This window comes from Sebastes umbrosus, chromosome 2 (assembly GCF_015220745.1).
Source record: "Sebastes umbrosus isolate fSebUmb1 chromosome 2, fSebUmb1.pri, whole genome shotgun sequence".
Taxonomy (NCBI): Eukaryota; Metazoa; Chordata; class Actinopteri; order Perciformes; family Sebastidae; genus Sebastes; species Sebastes umbrosus.
The window spans coordinates 38,379,174-38,407,168 of record NC_051270.1 but is presented as its reverse complement, the minus strand read 5'-3'; the positions used below and the strand labels follow the sequence as shown (position 1 = coordinate 38,407,168).

Genomic DNA, 27,995 nt, shown 5'->3' with positions numbered 1-27,995 from the left:
CACCGACCCGCAACGATTTATATGTGTAAGAAGTTACAAACAATCCCTTTAAATTCATTTCAAAGAAAGGGTGGAGATTTGTAAAATGTTGATAGTTACACACACTCACACACACACTGCGTGCAGCAAGAAAACAGGACAAAAACAGATATGCTCCGCCTGCAGCTACAGTATGATCTTTATTAGTGAAATCTTACAGGGTTTATAATCCTATCAAACTAAACTATGTACGCTAATACATCAGACATAAATAGAGGAATTATGTATGCAGATGATATTGATTCAGTTAATGCTGCTATAATTCATGCTCATTACAATTGGCCAGTGCATCTGCTTGTCCTGGTTTTTGCCTCATCTTGTGGGTCGATTTGACTTGACCCTGGAGGGAGTGGTCGCCATTCCACTGCGGCCAAACGCAGAGCAATCCGTCTTGAGGCACCCGCAGGCGTCAATGTGGATGTAGGTGTAGGTGAGCTCTGTGTTGTCGGGGCAGGGGAGCTGGACCTGCCGCTCAGATGTAGCAAGCTCCTGGCAGCAGGAGCAGGTGTGCTGCAAGGATCTCATTTTGGTAGAGTAGCTGAGAGAGGAGAGAAAGAATGGTGCGAGAAAAGGGAAAGAGGGAGGTGACAAAGAAAGAAGGCAACAAAAAGGAAATTGGGAGAAATTAAATTCAGTTCAAGAAAATTCAGTCAGGATATCTCAGTGCTTCTGCAAAACTGCTGATGACCATTTTATTTTATTTTTAAATCGATCTCTTAAACTTCCCCCAACTTAATGGAAATCCTGCTTTAATGTGATAAAAAGCACAACAGAAACATTTATTTGGAGATACTAAGAATTTTTTTTTCCATTTGACTGATGATAAGGAAAATGACATGAGGGGGACTCACAAGGTGAAGGTGCCACATGCTCCACTACAGGATGTGACATTGACCAGTTCTTTGGCGCGGCAGCCGTTGCTCTCCAGGTACACGCCAGTGGTGGACACGCTGCACGGCTGACCTTCGGAATACCTGAGGCAGGCGAGAGAAACATGTTGAGAGGGAATAACATCTCATTGACCAACTAACTAACTATCTTAACTTGGTAGACTGATTCACTTCCACCTCTAACTGCTATACTTCCTCAGCTGTCTTTATGTTCGTTGTCTTTACAAACTTTATTTTGTTTGTCAAAGAGGACACTATTTTGTAAGATCCGTATTGTTGTTCTGTATGAACAGAATTATAACATTGATGTTCAAGAAAATCGATTGAATGCGTGAGCAAAAGTCATCATTTTATTGGTTGGCTTGTTTTTTAATCGGCATTCGAAATTCGCAGAAATCAAAAGAACTATGGAATATGAAATGTTTAGGACTTGTTGTGGATAGGATTGAATTTTTAATTGACGTGTTATTTACTCACATGAATTATTAACGCTCGGTCTGAAAAGACCTTTATATGAACAGTCATAAGACATCATCATTATGATTACATGACTTAGTATAAGGCCAGGTATCAGAGTTGATCACAATGGTTCTGGTTAGAAGCTCTAATGGATCATGGGCTTTGCGTAACCAGAGTGAGACTGGTCGAGAGAGGTCAGGCCACATGAGTGCAAATAATTATGCAGGTATGACAATTTCATGGAAGCAATACTTACAGACGTGGCAGCATCCATCTGGAGCTATGGTCTCGGTTCCCTGAAGGAGATACACACACATTCAAATCAGTATTCTGTAGGTCATATGTCATTTTGTAGAGATTCACATTAGACAGTAGGTGGCGGTGTGTTCGGTATCGCCACCTCTTTTCCGTGTGTGTGTGTGTGTGTGTGCAGTCACCGGTATGCATTCTTTAGGGTCGTAGGGAGGACAGATGGTCTTGGCTTCTACGGTGATGAGCTGATTAGCGGATCTTCACACATTCATACTTCACACAGGGGTTCTCAGCAGGAATCCAAATGGTGCCAGGCTAAAGAATGATAAAACAACACACAGTGTCCAGACAGGGCTGCATCAGAGACACTATCATCTCACATCAACATACAGTATGTGGACTGTTATAGCCTTTGACTCTGAGCCATTTTGCCTCCCTGTTGTCTTGTCTGATATGTGTTTTTTTCTATTTGTTAGTGACATCAAATGACCTCTTGTTGATTTGTGCTGATTCTAGCAACGTGGCAAGTTAAACTTGAAGAACTTAAAGGGACATACCAGAGGTTGTATGTTTTAGTCTATTTTCTACACATTACAAATAAGTTATTGCCAAACATTTTCGGTTGACATTTGTGGATTGTGTTTGCCTTTACTTCAGGCAGCCTCGGTTGATGATAATATCACTACAGAATTAAAATCATCTCGCAGAGACTTGAAACTCGATTGAGAAAGGTAATCCATCACGTCATCATCGGACTGATCTGAAAAGTCTGCATTGCCTGAGCATACTGTGAATTTAAAAACAATAAAATAAATGATACTCAATTCTAATGATGTAGTAGTAATGTTTAACCTACTTCTCTCTTTTATCCTGTGGAGATGCCACAAATTGTTTGTGATTTCTGTATCGGACCCCCAGGGAGACTAGCTGGCGTCATGGCGTCAGCTAATGGGGATCCTAATAAGCTAAACTAAAAAAAAACAGAAACCCAAAAACCCCAAAAAACAGAAACTGCAAATTGTCTTCAACTGCACTGCTTTATGTTGAGCTGCCATTATTTCATATATGTCATCTTATGCTAAAATAGCCAAAAAAGTACAAACCACATATGAATGCAATGTTATCTGGTAGCATCATTATTTGAATAAAGACAGTAGAGATGTTGGAGACCTTAGTGACCTTATAGATATATTAAATATTTCACTCTGTCTCTCCAAACACACACACATTTACCAACCTTTAATATGTGTGTGGAGTTTGAGTTCGGCAGCACAACAACGCAGTTTATTGGGACGCACTTCCCACAGCACTTGCCAGCGATGATCTGGTACTCAGATCCCTGAATAGAGACAAAAAGACAGACTCAGCATACAAACAAAATATAAATGTGTAAAACAGCACAAGATCTGGATGACATTTTATTGTTTCTAAATGTACAGTATGGTAATGTCAGAATTTGGATTCACGGTTGACATTAGTATATTTCCAGTGGCAGTAAAGAGTCAAAACAAAAGTTAAGGCAAATACAGAGCACAAAACCAGACAGTCAAACAGTCCTCGACTAATGTGTGAGGTCGAAAGACAAAGTTCCAATCCAAGCACTATAGTGCTCAAAATGGCTTACTACTAGATGAGCACAAACCAAATTCAAGCTTTACAGGTCCCATATCATGCTAATTTTCAGATTCATACTTGTAGAACATGTCTACATGCTTTAATGTTGAAAAAAAACAACTTTTTTTTCCTCTTACTGTCAGCCTGAATATGCCTGTATTCACCTTCTGTTTGAAAACGCTCCGTTTTAGTGCATTTCAATGAAATTTCAATGGAATTGCATTGCTAGGCAACAGTTTGGGTCTATGTTTACTTCCTGTCAGCTGATGTCATTCACATACTCTGTGAAAGGAAATAAACTGGGACACATTTTAGAATGTTTATGTTTAAAATCGTGAAATGGTTTAAATATTGTATATTTGTGACATCACAAAATTACAGAAATCCTGACAGCTTGTTTCAAATGCACGTTTTCTGAATACGGGCTGTGTGTATTTCTCCATGGATTGACAGATTGATACTTTCACATTATTTATATAGCACTTCAATCTGCTTTATAATAAAAACAACATGAAAATCTCACATTTTACAATATGGGACCTTTAAACATTCCGCAGGTCAGAATTTTAGGGTAATGTGCGTAGAATAGTGGTAAATGAATGTGCTCATCATTAAAGTCATACAGAATGTATGTAAAAATAAACTTAAAACATGAAGCTGTGAGTGAGGGAGGGAGGGAGGGAGGGAGGGAGGGAGGGAGGGAGGGAGAGAAAGAGATAGAGACTAATCGTACCAGAGAGCAGTCTTTGTCACATGGTAGAGGCTCACAATCTATTTTGTTCGGATGGCCACCTTCATATGTCTTGTTAGTACAAATACATCTGTCACATGGCTTCATGAGCACAACGTCTCCAACCTGGATGGACAGAATGAGAAGTTCAGAATAGATACACATACTTGGGAGACTGTTCTGACAAGATTTAGATAACCTCTAAAATATCATGGCCAATCATCAACTGTTTGCCATTACCACCAGTCTATATGTCTAGAAATGTGATTATAATACCTTTCAAATATTTCTGATCACATATGTTTTAGGTTGTAGAAAAAAATTACACAATCCTTCAATCTATGTGTTAAACAAAGCCGTCCTTTTATGTTGCATTCTAGTCAATTCACATCAGTTTCACATGGAGGTGGTAGATGTGAGATCTCACCTGATATTCATGGTTTCCGGAAACACACACGTCATTTTTAGGCACTGTGAGGAAGGATACAGACCAATCAATAAAGGCATTTTAAATGTGATGCAATAATCAGTGGTAAAAAAATTAAACCTGGCTATGCAGTTACAGTAACATGCACAAGAACAGCACACTCACCACAATGGTTACAGCAGACTCCCATCGTGGTGTTTAGAGTAGAACCAGCTGGACACGGCTCAGGATTAGAGCACCGCTTCACATCGCATTCTGTTCAAAGACACAGACAGATGAATGAAGGAGGGAATGTTCCCACCAGCAAATAAGATGATATAAACCTTTATCATATATGTTTCTTGGCTGGAGAAAGCAGGTCTGGACAAGTTTAGTGACATGATGGTCAAAAGTCATATTCCGGTCAAAGATGATACCAAGGTTCTTAGCTGTAGGACTGATATTGGATTGAAGTGGGCCAATAAACTGATGAACTGCTGTAGCAAAATTGTCTGGTTCTATTAAAAGAATGTCTGTTTTATCAGGGTTTAATTGGAGAAAGTTGAGAGACATCCAGTCTTTGGTTGCTGCTAAGCAGTCATGGAGAGAGGACAGTTGATTGAGATTATTGGTATTGGCTGAAAAATAGATCTTGAGTGTCATCCGCATAACAATGATATGACACGTCAGGAAAGCTGCTGAACAAATGACACAGAGGAAGCATATACAACAAGAAGAGGATCGGTCCAAGAACCGACCACTGAGGGACTCCACACCGCAAAGGGGCTGATGAGGAGACGTGATTATTTACGCAAACATGGAAATATCTGTTAGTTAAGTATGAATTAAACCATTTTAAAGCTGTACCAGATATGCCACCCAATTTTGCAACCTATCAAGTAATATAGCATGACCGATGGTATTAAAGGCAGCAGTTAAATCCAGTCAAATGAGTATGGAGTGTTCACCTTTGTCTGCATGCATAAGGATGTCATTGGTTACTCTGAGTAATGCTGTTTCTGTACTATGTTTTGTTGAAAAAGCCTGATTGAAGTTGTCCAAGGGTTGTATCCTAACCATGGCCTCCTGTGAACAACCTGCCATATGTGATTGTTTAAAACATCAGTCATCCTCTTACAATCATATAAAAAATTGTATCAGTCTTTTTGGTTATGAATATTCACAGACATAAGTCTTGTACATTAGAATCCCGGCTGCTTGCATTACTGGCACATAAACAACTGATAGCAGGAAAGAGCTTTAATTTACAACACCTGCGTCAGAGATGTCCTGTTATACTGTCTGATACTAGAAGTTAATGGACACTTCATACTGGGATATGCTCAGGACTCCTCTTGTAAAAAAACAGATGGACTACACACTGTGTTGAATATATAAAAACAGTCTATATTTATAAATACAAAGTGCATTGATTCCAGTATTAGGAGTTGCTACCTTCTTGGTGCTCACTTACCACACTTCTCCTTTTGACAGCAGCCAACAGTGTAAGTGACCTTGACCTGACCCTCTTGGTCACAGCTGAGGGGTGGCAGTGCTGGACAGGACACGGGACGGCAGACGACCTGCAGCGAGTCCTCATCACATATACAGTCATTACAGTTTTCTGTCCACGTTGAATTGGCCTGAAAGGACACAATGTTTACTGCAGAATTATGGCGGGAGGCATGGCATTATCACCTATTACTGGCCAGTCAAAAGATGACGTAAAAAGGGAGTGGCATTGTAGACACATCACTTACCAGTAGCCATTTTCCATTTGGCAGCCGACAAATTTCTATTCAGAGAAACATATAAAGCATAAAGTCAATTCCATTCATTTGGGGCTTTGGTCAGCCGGCCTCATGGAGCTGAGGCTAGTAAATCCTGAATGCATCCTCTCTGAAATCACGTTTAAAAATCGTTTTTAGGTTCTTGAAGACGTTTCACTTTTCATCCGAGAAGCTCCTTAAGTTCTGAGAGCTGAACCAGAACTGAAGAAGCTTCTTGGATGAGAAGTGAAACTAAAACAGGTGAAGCAGAAACCATATGAGTGCAGGCTACTAAACATAAGGGAAAGTTGACAATTCTGCAAAACGGTGGATTAGATAATGACATTTTTTAATGTTTCTTTAAAGGGACTTTTGTAACTTCTTACACGTATAAATCATTGCGGGTCGGTGTCCCATGCGCGCTCGCGTGTGGCTACGCTGTTCAGACAAGACTACAACACAAACTACACGGAAGCACCAAAACCTCAAAGTTGTATCTAGTGAAGCCCGTCTGTTAAACAGTGTTGGCCGCGGTCGGAGGACGCAGGGGAGACCGTAGCTTTGGTCTCCAGGACCTGAGTCTCTGCTGTACTCTGCTCCTCTGCTCCTCTGCCTGCTTGCCTTCACTCACGCACCACGCTCGTTCTTGGTCTTTCGCTCCACTCTCACGTGCATGCGTGCACACTCCACACTGCAGAAGAATTAGTTTAGCTCTGAGAATATCTAGTGAATGCACAGTTGACGTTTGTGCAGAAATAAATGCTGCAGCTCCTCCAGACCAACAGAGGTTTCCCGTGTCTTGTGAAGTGACGGGGCTCCGCAGAGAGAAACGTTATCGTCTCCGGCCAAAACTCCGGTGTCTCCCCTGTTCCCTCCGGCCGCGGTCGGGAGGCTGAGGCAGGAAAAGCCAACACTAGGATCAGCAGTGATTCATGGAGAGACCTTCGTCTGGTCAGCTAACATTACTGCCAAGCAGCTGAAATATAGAGTGATATTGTGGTTTTAGCTGACGTGTGTGGCCTCACTGTTTTGAGCGATGCTCGTTCATGTCTATGTAGAGCGAGCACAAGCACGAGCAACAGGACGTTGACTTTCGTTGACTTAACGGCCACAGGTGATGCTGTTAACAAGCAATTTCTGATTCTTACAAACAGCCCCTTTAAGCAGTATCCCAACACATCAGCTACAGTATGGCAGTGTTATGGTAAACACTTTAAAGGTGGAGTCAGTGATTCTGGAGAAAGATTGTTGCTATTTGAACTCTACACTCAAAAAATGTGCCCCCTCCAGATTTGCCGTCCCTCTCGTTCAAACTGCCTTTCTCTTTATACATCCATGGCCTTTCCCCTGTCCTCCTGTACATGAGCATGAACACCCTCTGTTGCTGATTGGCAGAGATAGTATTGTGTTTTTCCCCATTTACAGATCCTGGGCTGTGTATGAACACAGTTTTTAAGCGCACACACAAAACGGACAGCTAGCGGAGGAGATATTCGCTGAGTTGTCGCTGACAAAATGTGTAATGGATTAGAATAAAAAAAAAAAAAGAAGTAAAACCTCAAATCTGAATGGGTTGATTCCCCTGACCTCTACACGCTCAATACACTGTATCCATAAACTTGATAGAAAAATAAATAGGATTTTTGACTTGGTCACAAAAAGGCCATCAAAAATACAGCACATTCTTAAATGCATCATAGCTGTTGCCATACAGCAGTGCTATCTGCTCTTACCACAGGTGGGCACACATTCGTCAGAGTTGGAGGAGAGGAGGAAGGTGCCATTTGGGCAGTTGCAACCCTCCAGCTTCTCAGTTGTCATGGCACTGAACTCATTGACAGTATAGATGAATTTCTGGTTGTACCTGCAGAAACAACAACATATTGTGTAAGGCCACACCTTGATGTTGAAATTTGAGTCAAAGCATAAATGAACGAAAATTGATTGACTGTGATGAGCAGCAACAATGTGTTGGTGGATTGCTGTACCAAGAATCACAGGTCGGCTCCACCTGAGGGACACAGGCCGCATACACTTTGGGACTTGGACATTTATATTCTATTAAGAGATGAAGAGAAAATGAACATGTTTTAGTTGAGATCATTGCAGCAATGTTGTTAGTGAAATTATAAGTAATAATATTAGTGCTTGATTTCAACATTACATATTCCGATTGCATACCACAGAGTCCATCGGTGGCACTCCTCCAGTCAATACACACTCCAGACTCGGCACAGGCATCAGCATAGGTTTGTAAACTGGTGCAGCCAATGTGTTTAATGTGCAGGTGGCAAACGTCAAACTCACAGGCCAAAATAAATGGACTGTAGTCGATGATCTTGTGGCAAGCTCCAAACACACTGGGAGAAGATGGTATTTATAGTCAGTATGGACACAAACTGAATGCATCGTTATGCAATATCAAGACATGTAAATAAACTAGTGATGTGTTGCTTTGTCAGGTGTGTCTCAAAGCTGGGATTTGTCTAACTAGTTCAGTGCCCGTTCAGACCTGGAACGGGCCGATTGCTTGGCACCCCAGAAGTGTTGCTTGCAGCGTTGCAGAGAACCGCAGTATGGCTGCTTGCAAGTGTGAAGTTGATTGGATGAACGGTTCTTGAGATATGTGAAGGACGGTCATGTATACATACACAGACAGAGATTCCTTCCTCAATAGTTAAATCATATCTACACATGCCCATCAAATGTGGTCGCAATAGCACAAAACGTTCAGGAGATATGACATTGTTTGTAATAGAAGCCCTGTCCACAGCATTTGAGCAAACTGCTATAGAAAACTTTTATAGAACATCAAAAATCCAAAAAAGTAACTATTCCTGGCTTGGTCCAAAGATGCTTTCTACCAAATTTTGTAACGATTCTCAAAATGTGCTTAAAATATGATTTGGACACAATTAAAAATGGCAGAAAATCGACCTAGACGCAAATGGGCATGGTTTACAGTATATGGATAGATTTGTCTTGACCCACAAAATCCAGGAAAAAACTAATTTTGTTTTTGAGATTTTTGGTTAAAAGGTTACAGGACAAAATGGGAAATTCATTATCATAACGTCACCATTTGGCCAAATTGCACCACATTCGACACTGCACTCCCTTGAGCCCTGAGCAATACACATGCCAAGTGTGAAGTCAGTCGGATGAATGGTTATTGAGATATGCGAAGGACATACGACAAGACAGAGGTTCCTTGCTTTATAGTTAGATATCAGGGATGGAATGTGTAAAAGTGTTGGCTTCATTTATCTGTTAAAGTAATGAGTTTTTTGTCATTCAGACAGAAGTGTCTGTTATCTAAATGTTTATAATGGCTTTAGACATGACTGTATCTGTATCAGACGCCGAGGGCCACTGATCATGGATATTGCAGATGACTGGTGCTATTTCTGACACGTTTTCACCTTTTCGTCTTACCTGCTCTTGATGATCTCACAGGTGGTTGTATCGCAGGGAATATGTATAGGTGTTGGTTTGGGGGGAACTTGTCCACAGTAACTGTCGTTAGCATGCCACTCGTGTGCCATATTAGGACATGAAGGATCAATTTTGCCACTGGGCAACATGCAGTCATCTGTCCGGTTGTTGTCACATGTGCCTAGAGAAACCCTCATCATTATCAATCATACTGATTGCAGAATGTGTCAATTTGTTACAATAAGGTTCTATCTGTTGTAAGTATAAAGGTTCACAAAACTAAAGATATGCATGTCATTTATCAACTGCTGTCCAAACTCTACATAGAGTAAGATGCTATTAATTTCTACTGCAGGACTCACCACACTGTCCCCAGGTGTTGCCGCCAAATTCACTATAGGGCAGATTGATACTGAATATGAGCCCTGAGAAGGTGATCTTGGCATGGATTTTAGGGATGACGAGCACTGTATCAATACCGGTGGTGGTTATACGGAAATCACCAGTCTGGTATGCAGGACTTACATGCTTGTCATTCACAGAAATCTAAAACAAAAAGCATAATGATATAATGTCAGAAATAATCCTTTACAAACGTCTTTGTCAGGTCCAATGCACCTATAGTAAACCCTTCTTTGGACAGTTTTGCAAATTTAGGATCAGGTACAGTTCAAACCAGTGCATTTGTACTGAAGACAAAAAACGGGGAGTTGCTGCTAGGATCATGACTAGAGTTTGAATAACAAATGGAGAAAGTTAATAGCGCCATTCACTTACCTGATTTGTGAAAATGCCATCGATATCTTTCTGTATCATAAAGATCTTGTAGCTTCTGTAGAAGATGGTGATGGACTGAGGACAGGACAAGCCATCATCTTTACCACAGTAGTAGTTATCGATCATAACACTGAAGTTGTATTTGGGCACGATCTCTTTCATCAGCCAGTAGGAACAGTTGCCTTGAAAACCATAGTAGGTTCCATCGAAGGTGACATAATGGGGGTCTCCCCAACCGTAGCAGATACCTTCATATGATACATATATTAAATTGAGAGGTCAAGTAATCTGGTATCATCTGAGACACAATATCCAGTGTTAAATAAAATATTAGTAAAATAAAAAAAGAAAGAAAACATTGTTATAGTTAAAATGCTTTACATGTTCAACCATGGGATTTTGCAACCAAGCAACATTTTAGTAGGTCAGACTTACATTGGCATTCATAGTGGAAACAGCATCCATCATCATCCAGCACTTGTTTAGGAGGGAAGTTATTTGCGCACACTACAGGCTTTAGAATTGGACACTGCGTATGGCTATAGGTCACCTTGCCATTATCACATGTTCCTACACGACAGTTCTTTTCCTTCCAAATTTCCCCATCCTACGAAGACAATCATAGATCGGAATTAAAGAAAAAAGAGAGGGCTGGTATTGTCATAGAATACCATATTAATAATCATGCATCATCTAGCAAATCTAATGATAGCCTTTTAAGGATGGAGCAGCACTGCTTAACAATTGCATATAAAAAGAAAGTTAAATATGTATGGAATGGAAAAAAAGAAGTACCTTTTTTTTCTTCTTCATTTACAACACAATCGCTTGGTGTAGGACACTGGTGATGTTTGAGCACGACATGACAGCTCTCATTGCAGTATCCTGTGAAACAGTCGCCATCATTGTCTGTCTCATTGTAGACTATGGAGCCTGAAAATGAGGGAAGATTGTTGAATATCACATATGTGATCTCATATATTACAGAGACTATCGTATGTATGCACTATAAACGGTACATCCATAGATACATGTAGACTTGGATACCCTTGCTTATTTTACTACTTCAATCACTAATGTTTCTCTTCGACAAATTAAGCTGCCTTCGCATGAAGATATTTGCTCTTCACTCCCTGCGAGGTAGGGCACAGAGACTTTCAGGGGCAGCGGGTATATCTCCCCAAAAAGAGAGCATGAAACACCATTCACCGTTTCTAGGCAACAACAGTTGCAGCTGTTCTCATTGGTCGCGCTTTGAAAGGTCAGCTGCAACGAGGTCAAAGTTGAAATAATTTGAACTTTGAGCGCAGTGCTCGGTGGTGATTTTGAGCGGTTCGCCAATCCCAAAGGGTAGCGCTTTCGACTAGTTGGCTGGCACCGCTCTCCCCGTAGGAAAACAATGGCACAGCCAGCGCAGAGAGATTTTACCGCTGATCATGTGTGGATGGCTTTAAGGAGCAGCTAAACACTCTCTCTACAAGGCCATTACGAAGATGTTGATGCTTTGGCAACTCAGCTTGTAAATGACTAGCTGTGACAAAATGTGACAGAATTGTGCCTTTGAGCGGATGATTCATTTGCAGGGGCAAAGTAAATCTGTGCAAATGTTATGTTCCGAACACACAAATTTACGCCGTTGAACAATAGCAAACTATCTTGACAATGCTGACCTCTGTGGGAACACAAAGCCTGAGAGTTCAAAACAAAAGGAGCTATCACAGTCTCAATAGCTGTGCACCATCTACTTTTGTGGGGAAAACTACTCTTTATTTCAACTTGGCTTTTATTAACACTAAAAATTGGTCCAACTCGGCAATATACACAAGCAGTCAGCGGATGACACCAGTTGTAGACAACTCGATAGTGTGTCCAGATAATCCAAACCACTTCATTTGGATGTAAAACCAAAAGTAAACACATGGAATGTCGCCAATAATCCCTCATTGCACAGGGAAACCGTGAGTGCATGAATCTACACAGCAGATCAAAGTTGAACAAGGAAGTTGATTTGTAAACTGTGATGTTTACACTATTTTTAATAATTTAGCCGTTCACCTTTCTTTACTCTTCCAAGTTTGGCTAACCTAGGTTGTGTTTCCAATGTTTCTGATCGTCTGACTGCTAATGTTTTCGGCCCTGAATTTAATGTACCGATGTCACTGGACTTTGTCAGAGCAATGAAAATGACAATTGAAAAACTATTTCTTTTTTTTCTTTTTTTCTATGACATTAATTGTTAATTGTTAAAACTACCTGTTGAGTGAAGGGTGGTTTGGAGCATGCTAAATGTAAAATATTTAAGTTAGCCAGCCAACTTTTTCATGTGTTAAATAGGAATTACATTATTTTTACTAGTTTTGACAAGTTAACATGGAGACAAGGTTTCTGCACGTGCACAATACCAGCATAGTCTTTATGCTGCTCAGAAATTCGCAATGGTGTCTGAAATAGATGTGACACAACTGCAATAGAAATGTTGTTATAAAATGTGTGTCTTTGTTGATCAGAACTTACCAGGGGGGAACATTGTACCATTATGATGGCAATGGCAAATTTGTCGCTCAGTAGCTGGTTGAGAGGTTTCTCCTGTCACTACAGGTAACTCAGCTGTGGTAGGTGTAGTGGTAGTAGAAGTAGCTGTAGTACTTGTTTCACTTGTGGTAGAAGGTGTGGGTGGCCGAGTTGTAGTTGTTGTTTCAGTTGTGGTAGAAGGTGTGGTGGTTGCAGTAGTTAAAGGTGTTGTAGTAGAAACTGTAGTGGAGGGAGTTGGACACCCACAGCATTTAAATTGAATCTCGTAATCAAAACACTGTTGCCGAAGCCCTTGTTGTTTGTTGTAGCATACGAGACCGACGTCTTTATTGCAAGTCACATCTTGTCCCACCTCTGTCATATTAAAATGTGGGTAAAGAACAGCTCTACACTTGACTTCTTCAGGAGCTGAGCATACATGATGACCAGCAGAGATTATCTTCTGGATGGATTCATTGTATCCACCATCAGAGCCTGTTGTGGGCTTGCCAAGATTGATCCATTCTGACCAACCACACGTCATATCATGTCCCCCAGGGCAAGGTGTAGTTGTAGGTTGCCTAGTGGTAGTTGTTGTTTCAGTTGTGGTAGAAGGTGTGGTGATTGTACTGGTAGTTGTGGGTGGCTGAATTGTAGTTGTTGTTTCAGTTGTGGTAGAGGGTGTTGGGATTTTACTAGTAGTTGTGGGTGGCTGAGTTGTAGTTGTTGTTGTTTCAGTTGTGGTAGAAGGTGTGATGGCTGTACTAGTAGTTGAAGGTGTTGTAGTAGGAACTGTAGTGGAAGGAGTTGATGGAGTTGGACACCCACAGCATTTAAATTGAATCTCGTAATCAAAACACTGTTGCCGAAGCCCTTGTTGTTTGTTGTAGCATACGAGACCGACATCTTTATTGCAAGTCACATCTTGTCCCACCTCTGTCATATTAAAATGTGGGTAAAGAACAGCTCTACACTTGACTTCTTCAGGAGCTGAGCATACATGATGACCAGCAGAGATTATCTTCTGGATGGATTCATTGTATCCACCATCAGAGCCTGTTGTGGGCTTGCCAAGATTGATCCATTCTGACCAACCACACGTCATATCATGTCCCCCAGGGCAAGGTGTAGTTGTAGGTTGCCTAGTGGTAGTTGTTGTTTCAGTTGTGGTAGAAGGTGTGGTGATTGTACTGGTAGTTGTGGGTGGCTGAGTTGTAGTTGTTGTTGTTTCAGTTGTGGTAGAAGGTGTGATGGCTGTACTAGTAGTTGAAGGTGTTGTAGTAGGAACTGTAGTGGAAGGAGTTGATGGAGTTGGACACCCACAGCATTTAAATTGAATCTCGTAATCAAAACACTGTTGCCGAAGCCCTTGTTGTTTGTTGTAGCATACGAGACCGACATCTTTATTGCAAGTCACATCTTGTCCCACCTCTGTCATATTAAAATGTGGGTAAAGAACAGCTCTACACTTGACTTCTTCAGGAGCTGAGCATACATGATGACCAGCAGAGATTATCTTCTGGATGGATTCATTGTATCCACCATCAGAGCCTGTTGTGGGCTTGCCAAGATTGATCCATTCTGACCAACCACACGTCATATCATGTCCCCCAGGGCAAGGTGTAGTTGTAGGTTGCCTAGTGGTAGTTGTTGTTTCAGTTGTGGTAGAAGGTGTGGTGATTGTACTGGTAGTTGTGGGTGGCTGAGTTGTAGTTGTTGTTGTTTCAGTTGTGGTAGAAGGTGTGATGGCTGTACTAGTAGTTGAAGGTGTTGTAGTAGGAACTGTAGTGGAAGGAGTTGATGGAGTTGGACACCCACAGCATTTAAATTGAATCTCGTAATCAAAACACTGTTGCCGAAGCCCTTGTTGTTTGTTGTAGCATACGAGACCGACATCTTTATTGCAAGTCACATCTTGTCCCACCTCTGTCATATTAAAATGTGGGTAAAGAACAGCTCTACACTTGACTTCTTCAGGAGCTGAGCATACATGATGACCAGCAGAGATTATCTTCTGGATGGATTCATTGTATCCACCATCAGAGCCTGTTGTGGGCTTGCCAAGATTGATCCATTCTGACCAACCACACGTCATATCATGTCCCCCAGGGCAAGGTGTAGTTGTAGGTTGCCTAGTGGTAGTTGTTGTTTCAGTTGTGGTAGAAGGTGTTGTGATTGTACTAGTAGTTGTGGGTGGCTGAGTTGTAGTTGTTGTTTCAGTTGTGGTAGAAGGTGTTGGGATTTTACTAGTAATTGTGGGTGGCTGAGTTGTAGTTGTTGTTGTTTCAGTTGTGGTAGAAGGTGTGATGGCTGTACTAGTAGTTGAAGGTGTTGTAGTAGGAACTGTAGTGGAAGGAGTTGATGGAGTTGGACACCCACAGCATTTAAATTGAATCTCGTAATCAAAACACTGTTGCCGAAGCCCTTGTTGTTTGTTGTAGCATACGAGACCGACATCTTTATTGCAAGTCACATCTTGTCCCACCTCTGTCATATTAAAATGTGGGTAAAGAACAGCTCTACACTTGACTTCTTCAGGAGCTGAGCATACATGATGACCAGCAGAGATTATCTTCTGGATGGATTCATTGTATCCACCATCAGAGCCTGTTGTGGGCTTGCCAAGATTGATCCATTCTGACCAACCACACGTCATATCATGTCCCCCAGGGCAAGGTGTAGTTGTAGGTTGCCTAGTGGTAGTTGTTGTTTCAGTTGTGGTAGAAGGTGTTGGGATTTTACTAGTAGTTGTGGGTGGCTGAGTTGTAGTTGTTGTTGTTTCAGTTGTGGTAGAAGGTGTGATGGCTGTACTAGTAGTTGAAGGTGTTGTTGTAGGAACTGTAGTGGAAGGAGTTGATGGAGTTGGACACCCACAGCATTTAAATTGAATCTCGTAATCAAAACACTGTTGCCGAAGCCCTTGTTGTTTGTTGTAGCATACGAGACCGACATCTTTATTGCAAGTCACATCTTGTCCCACCTCTGTCATATTAAAATGTGGGTAAAGAACAGCTCTACACTTGACTTCTTCAGGAGCTGAGCATACATGATGACCAGCAGAGATTATCTTCTGGATGGATTCATTGTATCCACCATCAGAGCCTGTTGTGGGCTTGCCAAGATTGATCCATTCTGACCAACCACACGTCATATCATGTCCCCCAGGGCAAGGTGTAGTTGTAGGTTGCCTAGTGGTAGTTGTTGTTTCAGTTGTGGTAGAAGGTGTGGTGATTGTACTGGTAGTTGTGGGTGGCTGAGTTGTAGTTGTTGTTGTTTCAGTTGTGGTAGAAGGTGTGATGGCTGTACTAGTAGTTGAAGGTGTTGTAGTAGGAACTGTAGTGGAAGGAGTTGATGGAGTTGGACACCCACAGCATTTAAATTGAATCTCGTAATCAAAACACTGTTGCCGAAGCCTTTGTTGTTTGTTGTAGCATACGAGACCGACATCTTTATTGCAAGTCACATCTTGTCCCACCTCTGTCATACTAAAATGTGGGTAAAGAACAGCTCTACACTTGACTTCTTCAGGAGCTGAGCATACATGATGACCAGCAGAGATTATCTTCTGGATGGATTCATTGTATCCACCGTCAGAGCCTGTTGTGGGCTTGCCAAGATTGATCCATTCTGACCAACCACACGTCATATCATGTCCCCCAGGGCAAGGTGTAGTTGTAGGTTGCCTAGTGGTAGTTGTTGTTTCAGTTGTGGTAGAAGGTGTGGTGATTGTACTGGTAGTTGTGGGTGGCTGAGTTGTAGTTGTTGTTGTTTCAGTTGTGGTAGAAGGTGTGATGGCTGTACTAGTAGTTGAAGGTGTTGTAGTAGGAACTGTAGTGGAAGGAGTTGATGGAGTTGGACACCCACAGCATTTAAATTGAATCTCGTAATCAAAACACTGTTGCCGAAGCCCTTGTTGTTTGTTGTAGCATACGAGACCGACATCTTTATTGCAAGTCACATCTTGTCCCACCTCTGTCATATTAAAATGTGGGTAAAGAACAGCTCTACACTTGACTTCTTCAGGAGCTGAGCATACATGATGACCAGCAGAGATTATCTTCTGGATGGATTCATTGTATCCACCATCAGAGCCTGTTGTGGGCTTGCCAAGATTGATCCATTCTGACCAACCACACGTCATATCATGTCCCCCAGGGCAAGGTGTAGTTGTAGGTTGCCTAGTGGTAGTTGTTGTTTCAGTTGTGGTAGAAGGTGTTGTGATTGTACTAGTAGTTGTGGGTGGCTGAGTTGTAGTTGTTGTTTCAGTTGTGGTAGAAGGTGTGGTGGTTGTACTAGTAGTTGTGGGTGGCTGAGTGGTAGTTGTTGTTGTTTCAGTTGTGGTAGAAGGTTTGCTGGTTGTACTAGTAGTTGAAGGTGTTGTAGTAGGAACTGTAGTGGAAGGAGTTGATGGAGTTGGACACCCACAGCATTTAAATTGAATCTCGTAATCAAAACACTGTTGCCGAAGCCCTTGTTGTTTGTTGTAGCATACAAGACCAACATCTTTATTGCAAGTCACATCTTGTCCCACCTCTGTCATATTAAAATGTGGGTAAAGAACAGCTCTACACTTGACTTCTTCAGGAGTTGAGCATACATGATGACCAGCAGAGATTATCTTCTGGATGGATTCATTGTATCCACCATCAGAGCCTGTTGTGGGCTTGCCAAGATTGATCCATTCTGACCAACCACACATCATATCATGTCCCCCAGGGCAAGGTGTAGTTGTAGGTTGCCTAGTGGTAGTTGTTGTTTCAGTTGTGGTAGAAGGTGTTGTGGTTGTAATAGTAGTTGTGGGTGGCTGAGTTGTAGTTGTTGTTGTTTCAGTTGTGGTAGAAGGTGTGGTGGTTGTACTAGTAGTTGAAGGTGTTGTAGTAGGAACTGTAGTGGAAGGAGTTGATGGAGTTGGACACCCACAGCATTTAAATTGAATCTCGTAATCAAAACACTGTTGCCGAAGCCCTTGTTGTTTGTTGTAGCATACGAGACCAACATCTTTATTGCAAGTCACATCTTGTCCCACCTCCGTCATATTAAAATGTGGGTAAAGAACAGCTCTACACTTGACTTCTTCAGGAGCTGAGCATACATGATGACCAGCAGAGATTATCTTCTGGATGGATTCATTGTATCCACCATCAGAGCCTGTTGTGGGCTTGCCAAGATTGATCCATTCTGACCAACCACACGTCATATCATGTCCCCCAGGGCAAGGTGTAGTTGTAGGTTGCCTAGTGGTAGTTGTTGTTTCAGTTGTGGTAGAAGGTGTTGGGATTTTACTAGTAGTTGTGGGTGGCTGAGTTGTAGTTGTTGTTTCAGTTGTGGTAGAAGGTGTGGTGGTTGTACTAGTAGTTGTGGGTGTCTGAGTTGTAGTCGTTGTTTCAGTAGTGGTAGAAGGTGTGGTGGTTGTCGTAGTTGAAGGTGTAGCAGGAACTGTAGTGGAAGGAGTTGTAACAGTTGTAGTAGATGGTGGTATAGTTGGTATGGTTGTGGGAGTAGTAGGTTTTGTTGTTGTGTTGCACTTCACCATCTTGCAACACTTTGTCTTTATTTCATAATTTAAACATATGGGAGGATACTGTAATTTGTTCTCACACAGTAGTCCCTGGTTATTACATGTAACCTTTTGTCCCAAGTCTTTTAGGGGAACCCCCGGATAGCGCACAGCCTGACATTTCACTTCCACTGGATTCTCACAGGTTTTAAATCCTTTCTGGATTGTGTGTTTGATGGTTTCATCGTCCCCACCTCCAGGACCATATTCAGGGTAGTCTGAGTTCATCCAAGGTGACCAGTAGCATAATGTTTCCTGACAAGGTGTTTCAGTAAAATGTTCCGTTGTTGTAGGTATTGTTGGAGAATTTGCGGTTGAAGTTGGAGGTGTTGTAGAAGGAGTAGGCTTTGTTGGGCATGCACTATAGTCACAACACAGAACTTTGACTTGGTAGTTAAAGCACAACGCCAGTGGTCCTGTCTGGTCTTCATTTCGGCATGTCAGCCCCTTAGCCACATTACATTGTACCACTTGTCCCACATTGTCAATGGTGACATTAGGGAATTTCTCAGCTCTGCATTGGATCTGGCTTGGCTTGGCACATATCTTGTGCCCTGCCTCTCTAATCTTTTCGTAAGTTTCACTGTCTCCTCCTGGAGTTCCGAGCGTGGGGAAGCTAGTATCATACCATGGCGACCATTCACAAGGACTACATGTGACTGTGACAGTGTGTGGCTCTGTGGACACACATAATATAGGTATTGGTTATGCGGTAAATCTTAAGTTATACAGATGCATATATGTTCAGTTTCCAAAATGAATAACTTGCACATACCTGGTGTGGTTGATGAAAAAACAAAGGTGGTTGTAGGCTGGTTGCCTGTAATAGTTGTTGGCATATGTGTTGTTGGTGTGGGTACTGGGCATGGATATGACCTCTTGTCAATGGTACCATTCTTTCCACACACTGCTGTGATGCAGTTACCATGCCCATCTGTTGTGTTATAGATGGTATTCCCAGGGGGATATTTGTTTCCATGATATGCGCAAGTACATGCTGTAAAGAGAGGAGATGTATTGTTAACATATTAACCATTAACATAAGTATACTGTATTTTTTCACAACCCACAATCTTTCCCAATCTTTGCATACCTTGGGCATCATAATTGCATTGGATGTTCATTGAACTGCAAGTACTTCAAGAAAAAAAACATGAAATTTTTGTCAGTTTTGATTTGTTTCCATTTCATTTGAACCTGTCACAAAGTTATATAACCTTGATTGGGACATGTAATATATGCAAGACCTACCATGTATGACAGTTTTCAGATGTTGGCACTTTTTCACTATTATTATAGTGTCTCCCCTCTTTATCGTAGCAGCCACATTGTTCTTTTAAAACACATGTCATTGTATCCTCATCAAAGTATGGCTGAGCAGGAGGACATTTTGGATAGCAACCTAATTGAAAAGCAAACAATTGTTCATACAGTGTAAGAAATGTGTACTTTAATACTTGTTGGCATTATTGCCAAACCATGGGTACCACCAGTTGAAAGTGTATTTTGTGTGTTCACCTGGCATTGTGGTTGAATAAGTGATATTATTAAGCAACTTTATAATCATAACTATAAAAAAAAAAACATCAATGTGAAAAAGACAATTGATATGTTAAATCTTCAATCTTGAATTTAATTTGATCGGAGGTTAGGTCAAATTATAAAAACCTTATCTTGTGGCATACCTTCAAGCGGAGGCATCTGTGTAGAGCAGCTGCCTGAGGGACTCCTGCAGGTTTTCATACAAGGAGATCCACATGGCATGTAGTGCCATTCACATTCACCAGGAGGATTGTAGTAATCACAGAAGAGAGCTGGAAAACATAATAATACTTAGTAATAATAAAATGTACTTTCAGATAGGCACATTCCAGACTGCACTATTCAGAAAGCATACTGATGATTTTAGATGTGTGGTTGTACGTAGCCTAATTTTTACCTTTATACTAGGCTGACTTGGCCTGAAATCAGAGCATTGCAATACTCTAATCCTTAACTACTACAGTAATATCAGCCTGATAATCCCTTTTGAGAAAGTGTTTTCAGACTGGCATTGCCCCCAGTGCAGGATAATAACTGGTTGCAACAACTCTGTCTGCCTTTTTCTCCTTGCGATGAACATGCTTGCCACCAGGTGGATCTTACAAGGACTTGAGAAGCTCATCTCATGGGCAAAGATGAGTTTTAAACTATCAAAGTCAAGGTCCCTTGTGCTGAAGAAAGGGAAAGTTGTTGACAAGTTCTGCTTCATAATTTCTGAGACCATCATTCCAACACTGTCAGAACAGCCAGTCAAGAGCTTGGGGAAACTCTTCAACTGCAGCCTAAAGGACACAGCTGCCATCCACAAAACCAGCGGTGACCTTGAGGCTTGGCTTGCCAAGATTGATAAATCTGGGCTGCCCGGTCGTTTCAAGGCGTGGATTTACCAGCATGCTATTCTGCCCAGGGTTTTGTGGCCGCTGCTACTGTATGATGTTCCCATGACAACTGTGGAAGCTCTGGAGAAGAAGATCAGCAGCTATCTGCGAAGGTTGTTTGGCTTGCCAAGGAGCTTAAGCAGTGCTGTTCTGTACGGGTCCACCAACACCCCACAACTCCCCATCAGCGGCCTCTCAGAAGAATTTGTGGTGACAAGAACAAGAGAAGCCATGCATTATAGAGACTCCAGGGACCCCAAAGTAGCAGCAGCTGGCATAGAGGTCCGCACAGGCAGAAAGTGGAGTGCTGCCAGAGAGTTGCAGGTGCCGGAGGCACGGCTAAGGCAGAAGGCCCTTGTTGAGACAGTGGCAACTGGGCGATCAGGCCTGGGCTACTTTCCAAGCTGCCAGATCAGCAAAGCAAAAGGAAAGGAGCGACAACATGTCCTCCACGAAGAAGGGCGTGCAGGTGTAGAGGAGGTATGGTACTCTGTCAGTGAGGAGCCTGGACAAGGTGGGAAAACACACTGCAGGGGAAGATCACTTGGTCGGATTTCTGGTGGGCTGACATCTACCGCATCAGATTCGTGGTCCAGGCGGTCTATGACACCTTACCAAGTCTGGCAAACCTTCACACATGGGGCAAAGTTGAGACACCTTCCTGGCCTCTGTGTGCTGCTAGAGGATCCCTTCAACATCTTCTCAGCAGCTGCCCTAAAGCCTTGGCTGATGGACGTTACCGCTGGCTCCACGACCAGATGCTCAAGGTAGTTGCGGAAACAGTCACCACAGCCATTCAGTGCAGCAAACACCGCCCCAGGAAGAAAACCATCCTGTTCCTCAAGGCTGGAGAGAAGCCCCATTTCCTACCACAGACAAGACCATGCCGACTGTCCACAGCCCCAGACTGGCAGCTGAGAATGGATCTCGGAAATCAACTAAAGTTCCTGATCACATCATACACACAAGACTTCGCCCAGACTTGATCATTTTCTCAGACTCCACCAAGCAGGTGATTATGTGGTAGCTGACTGTGCCCTGGGAAGAGCACATGGAGGAGGATCATGAGAGGAAGCTCACCAAATACCAGGAGCTAGTGGAGCAATCCAGAGGCCGGGACTGGCAGGCTCTCTGCGAGCCGATTGAAGTGGGCTGCCGGGGGTTTGCTGGTCACTCAACCTGTAAAGCTCTGGCAGGGGTGGAGTAACCAGAGCTGCAAAGAGGGGAGCCATACGTACCATCACTGAAGCTGCAGAGAAAGCCACTAGATGGCTTTGGATAAAGAGGGCAAGCCCGTGGATTGTTGCTGCTGGGATGCAATCCGGGACTTGATCAACCCCAGATGGGTCACCTGGGGGAGGGGGTCTGATTTTGAAAGACCCGAAACCCCGATGACCCCAGGAATATCACTGATGATGCATCCCAGCGCATCCTAGAGATGTATTTTGCAACCATGTAACGGCAGCTGAGCGCAAAGACCCCATTACCAAGAGCAGTGCATGGCAGCCTCCATTATGGCTTTTATGGATGGCTGCACAGTGACCAAAACATCAATGCCAGGCAGTAGATGGGCCTGGAAAAACTCATCATCTGGGTATAGGTGAGTTTTATATAGTATAGGTGACCTGACAGTTAAATCCAGGTCCCTGGTATTGCTTAAGGGAATGGTTGTGGATAAATTCCACTTCCATCTTGGAGAAACCCGTCACAAGCCTTGGCAAGATCTTTGTATTTTCAAGGTACAGCTGCTGTTCAATCAACCATCCGTGACCTCAAGACCCAGCTTGCTAGTGTGGAGAAGTCAAACGTACCTGGCAAATTCAAAGACTGTATGGCATTCTCCGTTGTGTCCTATGGCCACCTCTGGTGAGTGAGAGGTACCATCAACAACTGTGGAGTTGATGGAACATCAGCATAGGTGACTAAATTTCTCTTATAGCTTTAGCAGCACAGCTCTTGAGCTCCTGAACTCCAGACGGACTCCATAGACCCCAAAGTGACGGCTAGAGACACATAGATATCCGAACGGGGAAGATGTGGAGAGCCCAAGAGACAATGAAAGTTGCAGAATCTAGGCTGAGGCACAGGGCTTTGGTGGAATATGTAGCGATAGATTGGCCAGGATTAGGCAGCTTCCCTACCATGCTATGACGAGGCAGAGGCCAGAGAGTCTGAAGGCCTACGCATTACAGCAACTGACTGGCAGTGGTGTGTGGATCTGGGCAGGCAGTTCCCTGATCCCATTACACCAGTGTTTCTCAACCTTTTTTGTGTCAAGGACCCCTAAATTGATGCACATTAGGTCACGGACCCCAATTTGCTAAGATTTCTCTTCTGGGACCTGCATCTGAAAGGATTTTGGTTGTTCGATATGATTAAGGGTGCTTTCACATCAGAGACCCAGGCCCGGATCCGAGTACACTTGTCCCCAAAGTCCAGTTCGATTGATTAGTATGAATGCTCCATACCGTACCGTCCACTTGAAAAGGTGGTCTCGGGCACAGATCATGTGTACAGATGTACTGTATGAACCATATGCTTATTGTATGTTTCATCTTGGTTACTCACGACAGATCTTTGGGGTCCTCCATCGTATGCAGATGCCAGCTTGATTACAGGATTCAGCATAAGCGGCCACAGCAGTGCAGAAACACTCGCAGTCTCCTCCCGTGTCACAAGCACATGAGTCAAACACACATGCATCATAGTATGGAGCAGGATCCACCTAGAGACAGGTGTATGATGATACACTAATGAGTTAAACAGGGATGAAAGAGCAGCTCCACAACACAAATTGAAGGAAAGGCACTGCTGCACTTCTAGTTCACTACATCTAATGTGTTTTTTTACTCCATTTATCTGACAGCTACAGTTACCAATTATATAGCAAATCAATATTTTATCACAGGACATATGAACAGTTTATAGAATATGATACATTGTTGGAGATTAATGGGTTTTTGTTCAACCTCAATTTGGTCCAGTATTGAGGGAGGGCGCTCAGCCGCTCACAGGCTGCAATGTAATCCTATTGGGGCAACCTGGCACCGTCATTTACCTCCACTAAAAGTGTTTTTTTTTTTGCCATGACAGGCTCTGATTGTTATTAGAAGTGTCTGACATTATGGAAAGAGTTCAAGGAGAAATCTCCTTCTGAAATCTCGTGAGGTGACGTGTTGTCGGAAGACAACGGTGGAATAGTGGAATACATCCATGGGGGAAACACGAGTGCCAGCCGGGTGGAGTTTGTTGTGTTTAAAGTACAGAAAGCGTAGCTTAGTGTTATCTATAAGATTTTCAATGATCCACAATGTGGATGAAGTCTTTGAATTCGATGCCGGTCCCTATTTATTTGAGCATATAAATATTCAGATTTCACAACAAGGCGTCCCCTTGAGCGGGACATGGACAAAATATCAAACAGACCGGACCAAGCGAAAGACCAGGAAAAACATTCTATTTCTCAGTAGGGTCCTTTCCATAATGTCGTCAAACATTTATAATAACAATCTGAGCCCGTCGGTGGCAAAAAAAAAGCACTTTTAGTGGAGGTAACATTAGATTGACGATGTTCACTTGACCTCACAGCTCGTTTCCCATCTGCCAGTTACAGCGTCATCCCTCAATACGGTATCAATTTCAAAAATGACTGTCCCTATTAGTCACATGGGAAAATAGGGTCTAGGTCAATAAATACCGAAGTTGCCCTTTAAACTACCCAACAGTATATAAAATAGTTCTTTGCAAAACTTCACCTCAACTAGCTACAACATTACAATTCTGCACATCTGCAATGTTAACGCATTGCTAATAATGTTATCAATGTAATTACTATCAAATATATACCGTGCTAATTTAACACTCTATAAGGGGGCAATGTACAGAAGAGGATTAGGGCCCCATGTGAAAAAATGATTTGACTTCTGAGTTTAAAGTCAGAATTCTGAGAATAAAGTCAGAATTCAAATACATTTCTCCCATGTGGCCCTAATCCTCTTCCGTGAGTACTTTTCCTTTTATACTTTTTTTTGTACTTCTGTAAGATTTTGAATGCAGGAGATTTTCTTGTGATCGAGTAGTCTCCAATATGGCATTGCTACTTTAACTTAAGTTAAGGATCTGAACACTTCTTTCACCAGTTTATGACTCGACGCGCCAACAAACATCTGAATGCGTCCATATGTGAAGACACCTTATGTAGTATAAACAGAACCATGTGCATGTCTGCTGCTTCATGGCAATCTGACTATAGGTTATGTGATGTCTTCTTAACAAAGTTGATCTGTTGGCCCTAAGGTGCAAGAGAAAAGCTCATGAAAAGTCTAACATGGTCTCTGCTTCAACAACAACTTACAATGGAGTGGCAGGAAGAGAAGACGTCGCTCTGTATGATGCTGCACTGTTTCTGGGCCCACGCCTGTCTGTATGGGTTGGCTGTACAGGGGCTGGTGATACTCTGAGCGTCGGGGCAACTTGGTAAATCCTTCCAGCTGTTCCCAAACACCAGTGGGTTGACCACCACAGCATGGCACCTTGTGGTGAAGTCGTTATTTGCATTGCCGTCATAGTTGCCACACAGCCCGCACACACGACCCTGGAAAAAAGTATAGTTCCTTATGTCATGTTGGTCAACTTAAATATCAAAACAAAGCTTGTCTTTTGTTGTCTAACCAAACCAATTTTAGTCACAATAAAACCAAAATCTTCCTTCACATTTTTGTAGGGTTACCTTGTATTTTGGGCTGAGCTTGATGAACAAGCTGGTCTTCCTGTCCCATATGAAAATGAGTCCATTGTTGGCTTCAATTACCAGGTAGATGCCCATAGTGCTGTAACGGAATGGAAGTGTTTCTTCATTTCCGCTTGAAAGCAGCCGGTAGCTTCCCTCTGTTAGAATCAGTTCTGCACTCTGAAAGGACAGAAATTGATTGTTGGTCAAAAATATATTGTTGGTTAATCTTATCTATCTATCTAGGCATATATAAACTGTATATATACTGTATATGGCATGCTGTTTAGGAAATTATTATTATATAGATATATCTATATATCTATATATAGATATATAGATATATCTATATATAATGTGAAACCTGAGAATATTAAAAGAAATGTGAGAATATGGAATGAAATGTGACGTCATCAAGGCGCTGCTGCCATCTTGTGTTTTAGGTCATTATCCGTACAGATGTTGGTGCTGCCAGACGAGTGTCACTATGAGCGAGTCAGCATGAAATCTAGCATCAGCAATCCTAAATAACAAGGAGATAATTAACACCATGGTGAATGCGTGTACCACAGGCCAAAATAATACTGGTAAACATATTCAATACTGTTCTACAGATGAAGAATTTATTCACTTTTTCATGGTGGAAGACCGATTGCAGAACTGAACTAGTTCACTAGAGTTGGAAAGATATTCACAGATTCAAACTTCCCGGATCAATAACTCATAAATGAAACGTTGGTAAAACACAAACGAGGGCTCTTTCTAACCGTGGTGAGGTAGACAACGAGCTACAAGCTCATTTTAATCACAACGAGCCGTCCTCCGAGCTGGACACATTACCTTGGTCTCCAAGTGCTGCCGGCTGTGAGACGAGTGGTCAGGGACCGTCTACAAAGTGCAACACCAAAAACAGTTGCTACCAAAATATTCAATAACTTCACTATTGTACAGTGTAGTGATACCAAAATCACTTCACACATCAATGGTGTCTTACTTCAACACTTATTTTGGAAAAATGTGCTTTTGCATAATTTTGGTAAATTTTTATTGGGAAAAATATTCAATAACTTCAGTCTTATGCGGTGTGGTGCCATGTCTTCACACATCAATGGTCTCTTCCTGGTTAAACTACAATCGGTTTCGTTTATACAGAAATTTGCCTGCTACAACGGCCCCTATGGCAACGGTACACATAAAGATGGCCGCCGCACTGACCATACTGCTATGTTGATTTGAATGGGGATTGTTGTAGTATAACCAGGAAGAGACCGTTAATGTGTGATGACATTTTGGTAGCACTCCACTTTATAACAGTGAAGTTATTGAATATTTTCCAAAAGAAAAATTCACCAAAATTATGCAAAAGCACATTTTTCCAAAATAAGCATTGTAGTATAACCAGGAAGAGACCGTTGATGATGTGTGGAGTAGTTTTGGTATCACTACACTGTATAATAGTGAAATTATTGAATATTTTTATAGCATCTCTTTTCAGCGTTGCACTTTGTAGACGGTTCCTGACCACTCGTCTCACAGCCGGCCAATGTAATGTGTCCAGCTCGGAGGACGGCTCGTTGTGATTAAAATTAGCTTGTAGCTCGTTGTCTACCTCACTACGGTTAGAAAGAGCCCTCGTTGGTGTTTTAACAACGTTTCGTTTATGAGTTATTGATCTGGGAAGTTTGAATCTGAATATCTTTCACACTTTAGTGAACTAGTTCAGTTCTGCATTAGTTATTCCACGATGAAAAAGTGAATAAACTCTTCATCTGTAGAACAGTATTGAATACGGTTACCAGTATTATTTTAGCCGGTGGTACACGCATTCGCAAGGGTGCTAATTATCTCCTCATTACTGAGGATTGCTGATAATAGATTTCATGCTGACTCGTTCATAGTGACACACACGTCTGGCAGCACCAACATCTGTACGGATAATGACCTAAAACACAAGATGGCAGCAGCGCCTTGATGATGTCAGATTTCATTCAATATTCTCACATTTCATTCAATATTCTCAGGTTTCATTCAATATTCTCAGGTTTTACATTATATATATAATAATAATTTCCTAAACGGCATGCCATATATAGAGAGTACATAACTCATATAACTCCACCACCCTCATACATCAAGTGGTTTGAATCTTCATATTATATTTTTGTCTTCAAGATTTTTTTGTTTAAAACATGCCAAGTTAAAACTGAAGAAGCCTTTTTGATGAGAGGCAAAGCGTCTTCAGTCCTGTTGCTCTTTAACGTAGCACTTCTAGATCGGCCAAATCAGTTTTCTTGTGTGAATCTATCTTAAATTTCATCTTTGTGTCAGCAGTTCTCATTTAGTCACGACAATGCTGTTTTTTTAAACGTTTTACAATGACTGTTTACCCCCAGGAAAATCTTGATGG

At 42.1% G+C, this 27,995-nt stretch overlaps 2 protein-coding genes across 2 annotated transcripts; both read right to left on the bottom strand.

Annotated features, from left to right (window-relative positions):
• Positions 1-149: 149 nt before the first annotated feature.
• On the bottom strand, positions 150-13,134 carry LOC119504458 (intestinal mucin-like protein). Its single transcript, XM_037796546.1, has 19 exons — positions 12,886-13,134; positions 11,167-11,304; positions 10,807-10,978; positions 10,372-10,619; positions 9,957-10,140; positions 9,595-9,775; positions 8,341-8,519; positions 8,148-8,217; positions 7,893-8,023; positions 6,151-6,185; positions 5,865-6,033; positions 4,577-4,666; positions 4,412-4,455; positions 3,988-4,110; positions 2,878-2,979; positions 1,826-1,955; positions 1,645-1,684; positions 891-1,013; positions 150-577 (listed from the first exon to the last, which is right to left on the bottom strand). The coding sequence occupies exons 2-16, from the start codon at positions 11,182-11,184 to the stop codon at positions 1,890-1,892; spliced, it is 1,812 nt and encodes a 603-aa protein (XP_037652474.1). The 5' UTR covers positions 11,185-11,304; positions 12,886-13,134; the 3' UTR covers positions 150-577; positions 891-1,013; positions 1,645-1,684; positions 1,826-1,889.
• Positions 11,498-27,935, bottom strand: LOC119478912 (mucin-5AC-like). Its single transcript, XM_037753983.1, has 11 exons — positions 27,719-27,935; positions 25,589-25,768; positions 25,214-25,453; positions 23,428-23,584; positions 20,125-20,253; positions 19,691-19,841; positions 19,533-19,576; positions 19,215-19,436; positions 13,027-19,116; positions 12,042-12,060; positions 11,498-11,504 (listed from the first exon to the last, which is right to left on the bottom strand). Exons 2-11 carry the CDS (start codon positions 25,682-25,684, stop codon positions 11,498-11,500), a joined length of 7,155 nt encoding a protein of 2,384 aa, XP_037609911.1. The 5' UTR covers positions 25,685-25,768; positions 27,719-27,935.
• Positions 27,936-27,995: the final 60 nt, after the last annotated feature.

Bases quoted from the DNA above. Each gene is read 5' to 3' on its own strand.
- LOC119504458 (XM_037796546.1), bottom strand. The intron at 6,034-6,150 runs GTAAGTGATGTG...GTGTCCTTTCAG, and splicing joins CAAATGGAAAATGGCTACTG to GCCAATTCAACGTGGACAGA. The intron at 2,980-3,987 runs GTACGATTAGTC...GTCTCTATTCAG, and splicing joins GTGACAAAGACTGCTCTCTG to GGATCTGAGTACCAGATCAT.
- LOC119478912 (XM_037753983.1), bottom strand. From the start codon at position 25,684: ATGGGCATCTACCTGGTAATTGAAGCCAACAATGGACTCATTTTCATA. The intron at 20,254-23,427 runs GTGAGTAACCAA...TATGTTTTCCAG, and splicing joins GAGGACCCCAAAGATCTGTC to CTCTCTTCTGTGATTACTAC. The intron at 19,117-19,214 runs GTATGTGCAAGT...GTGTGTCCACAG, and splicing joins TTTTTCATCAACCACACCAG to AGCCACACACTGTCACAGTC.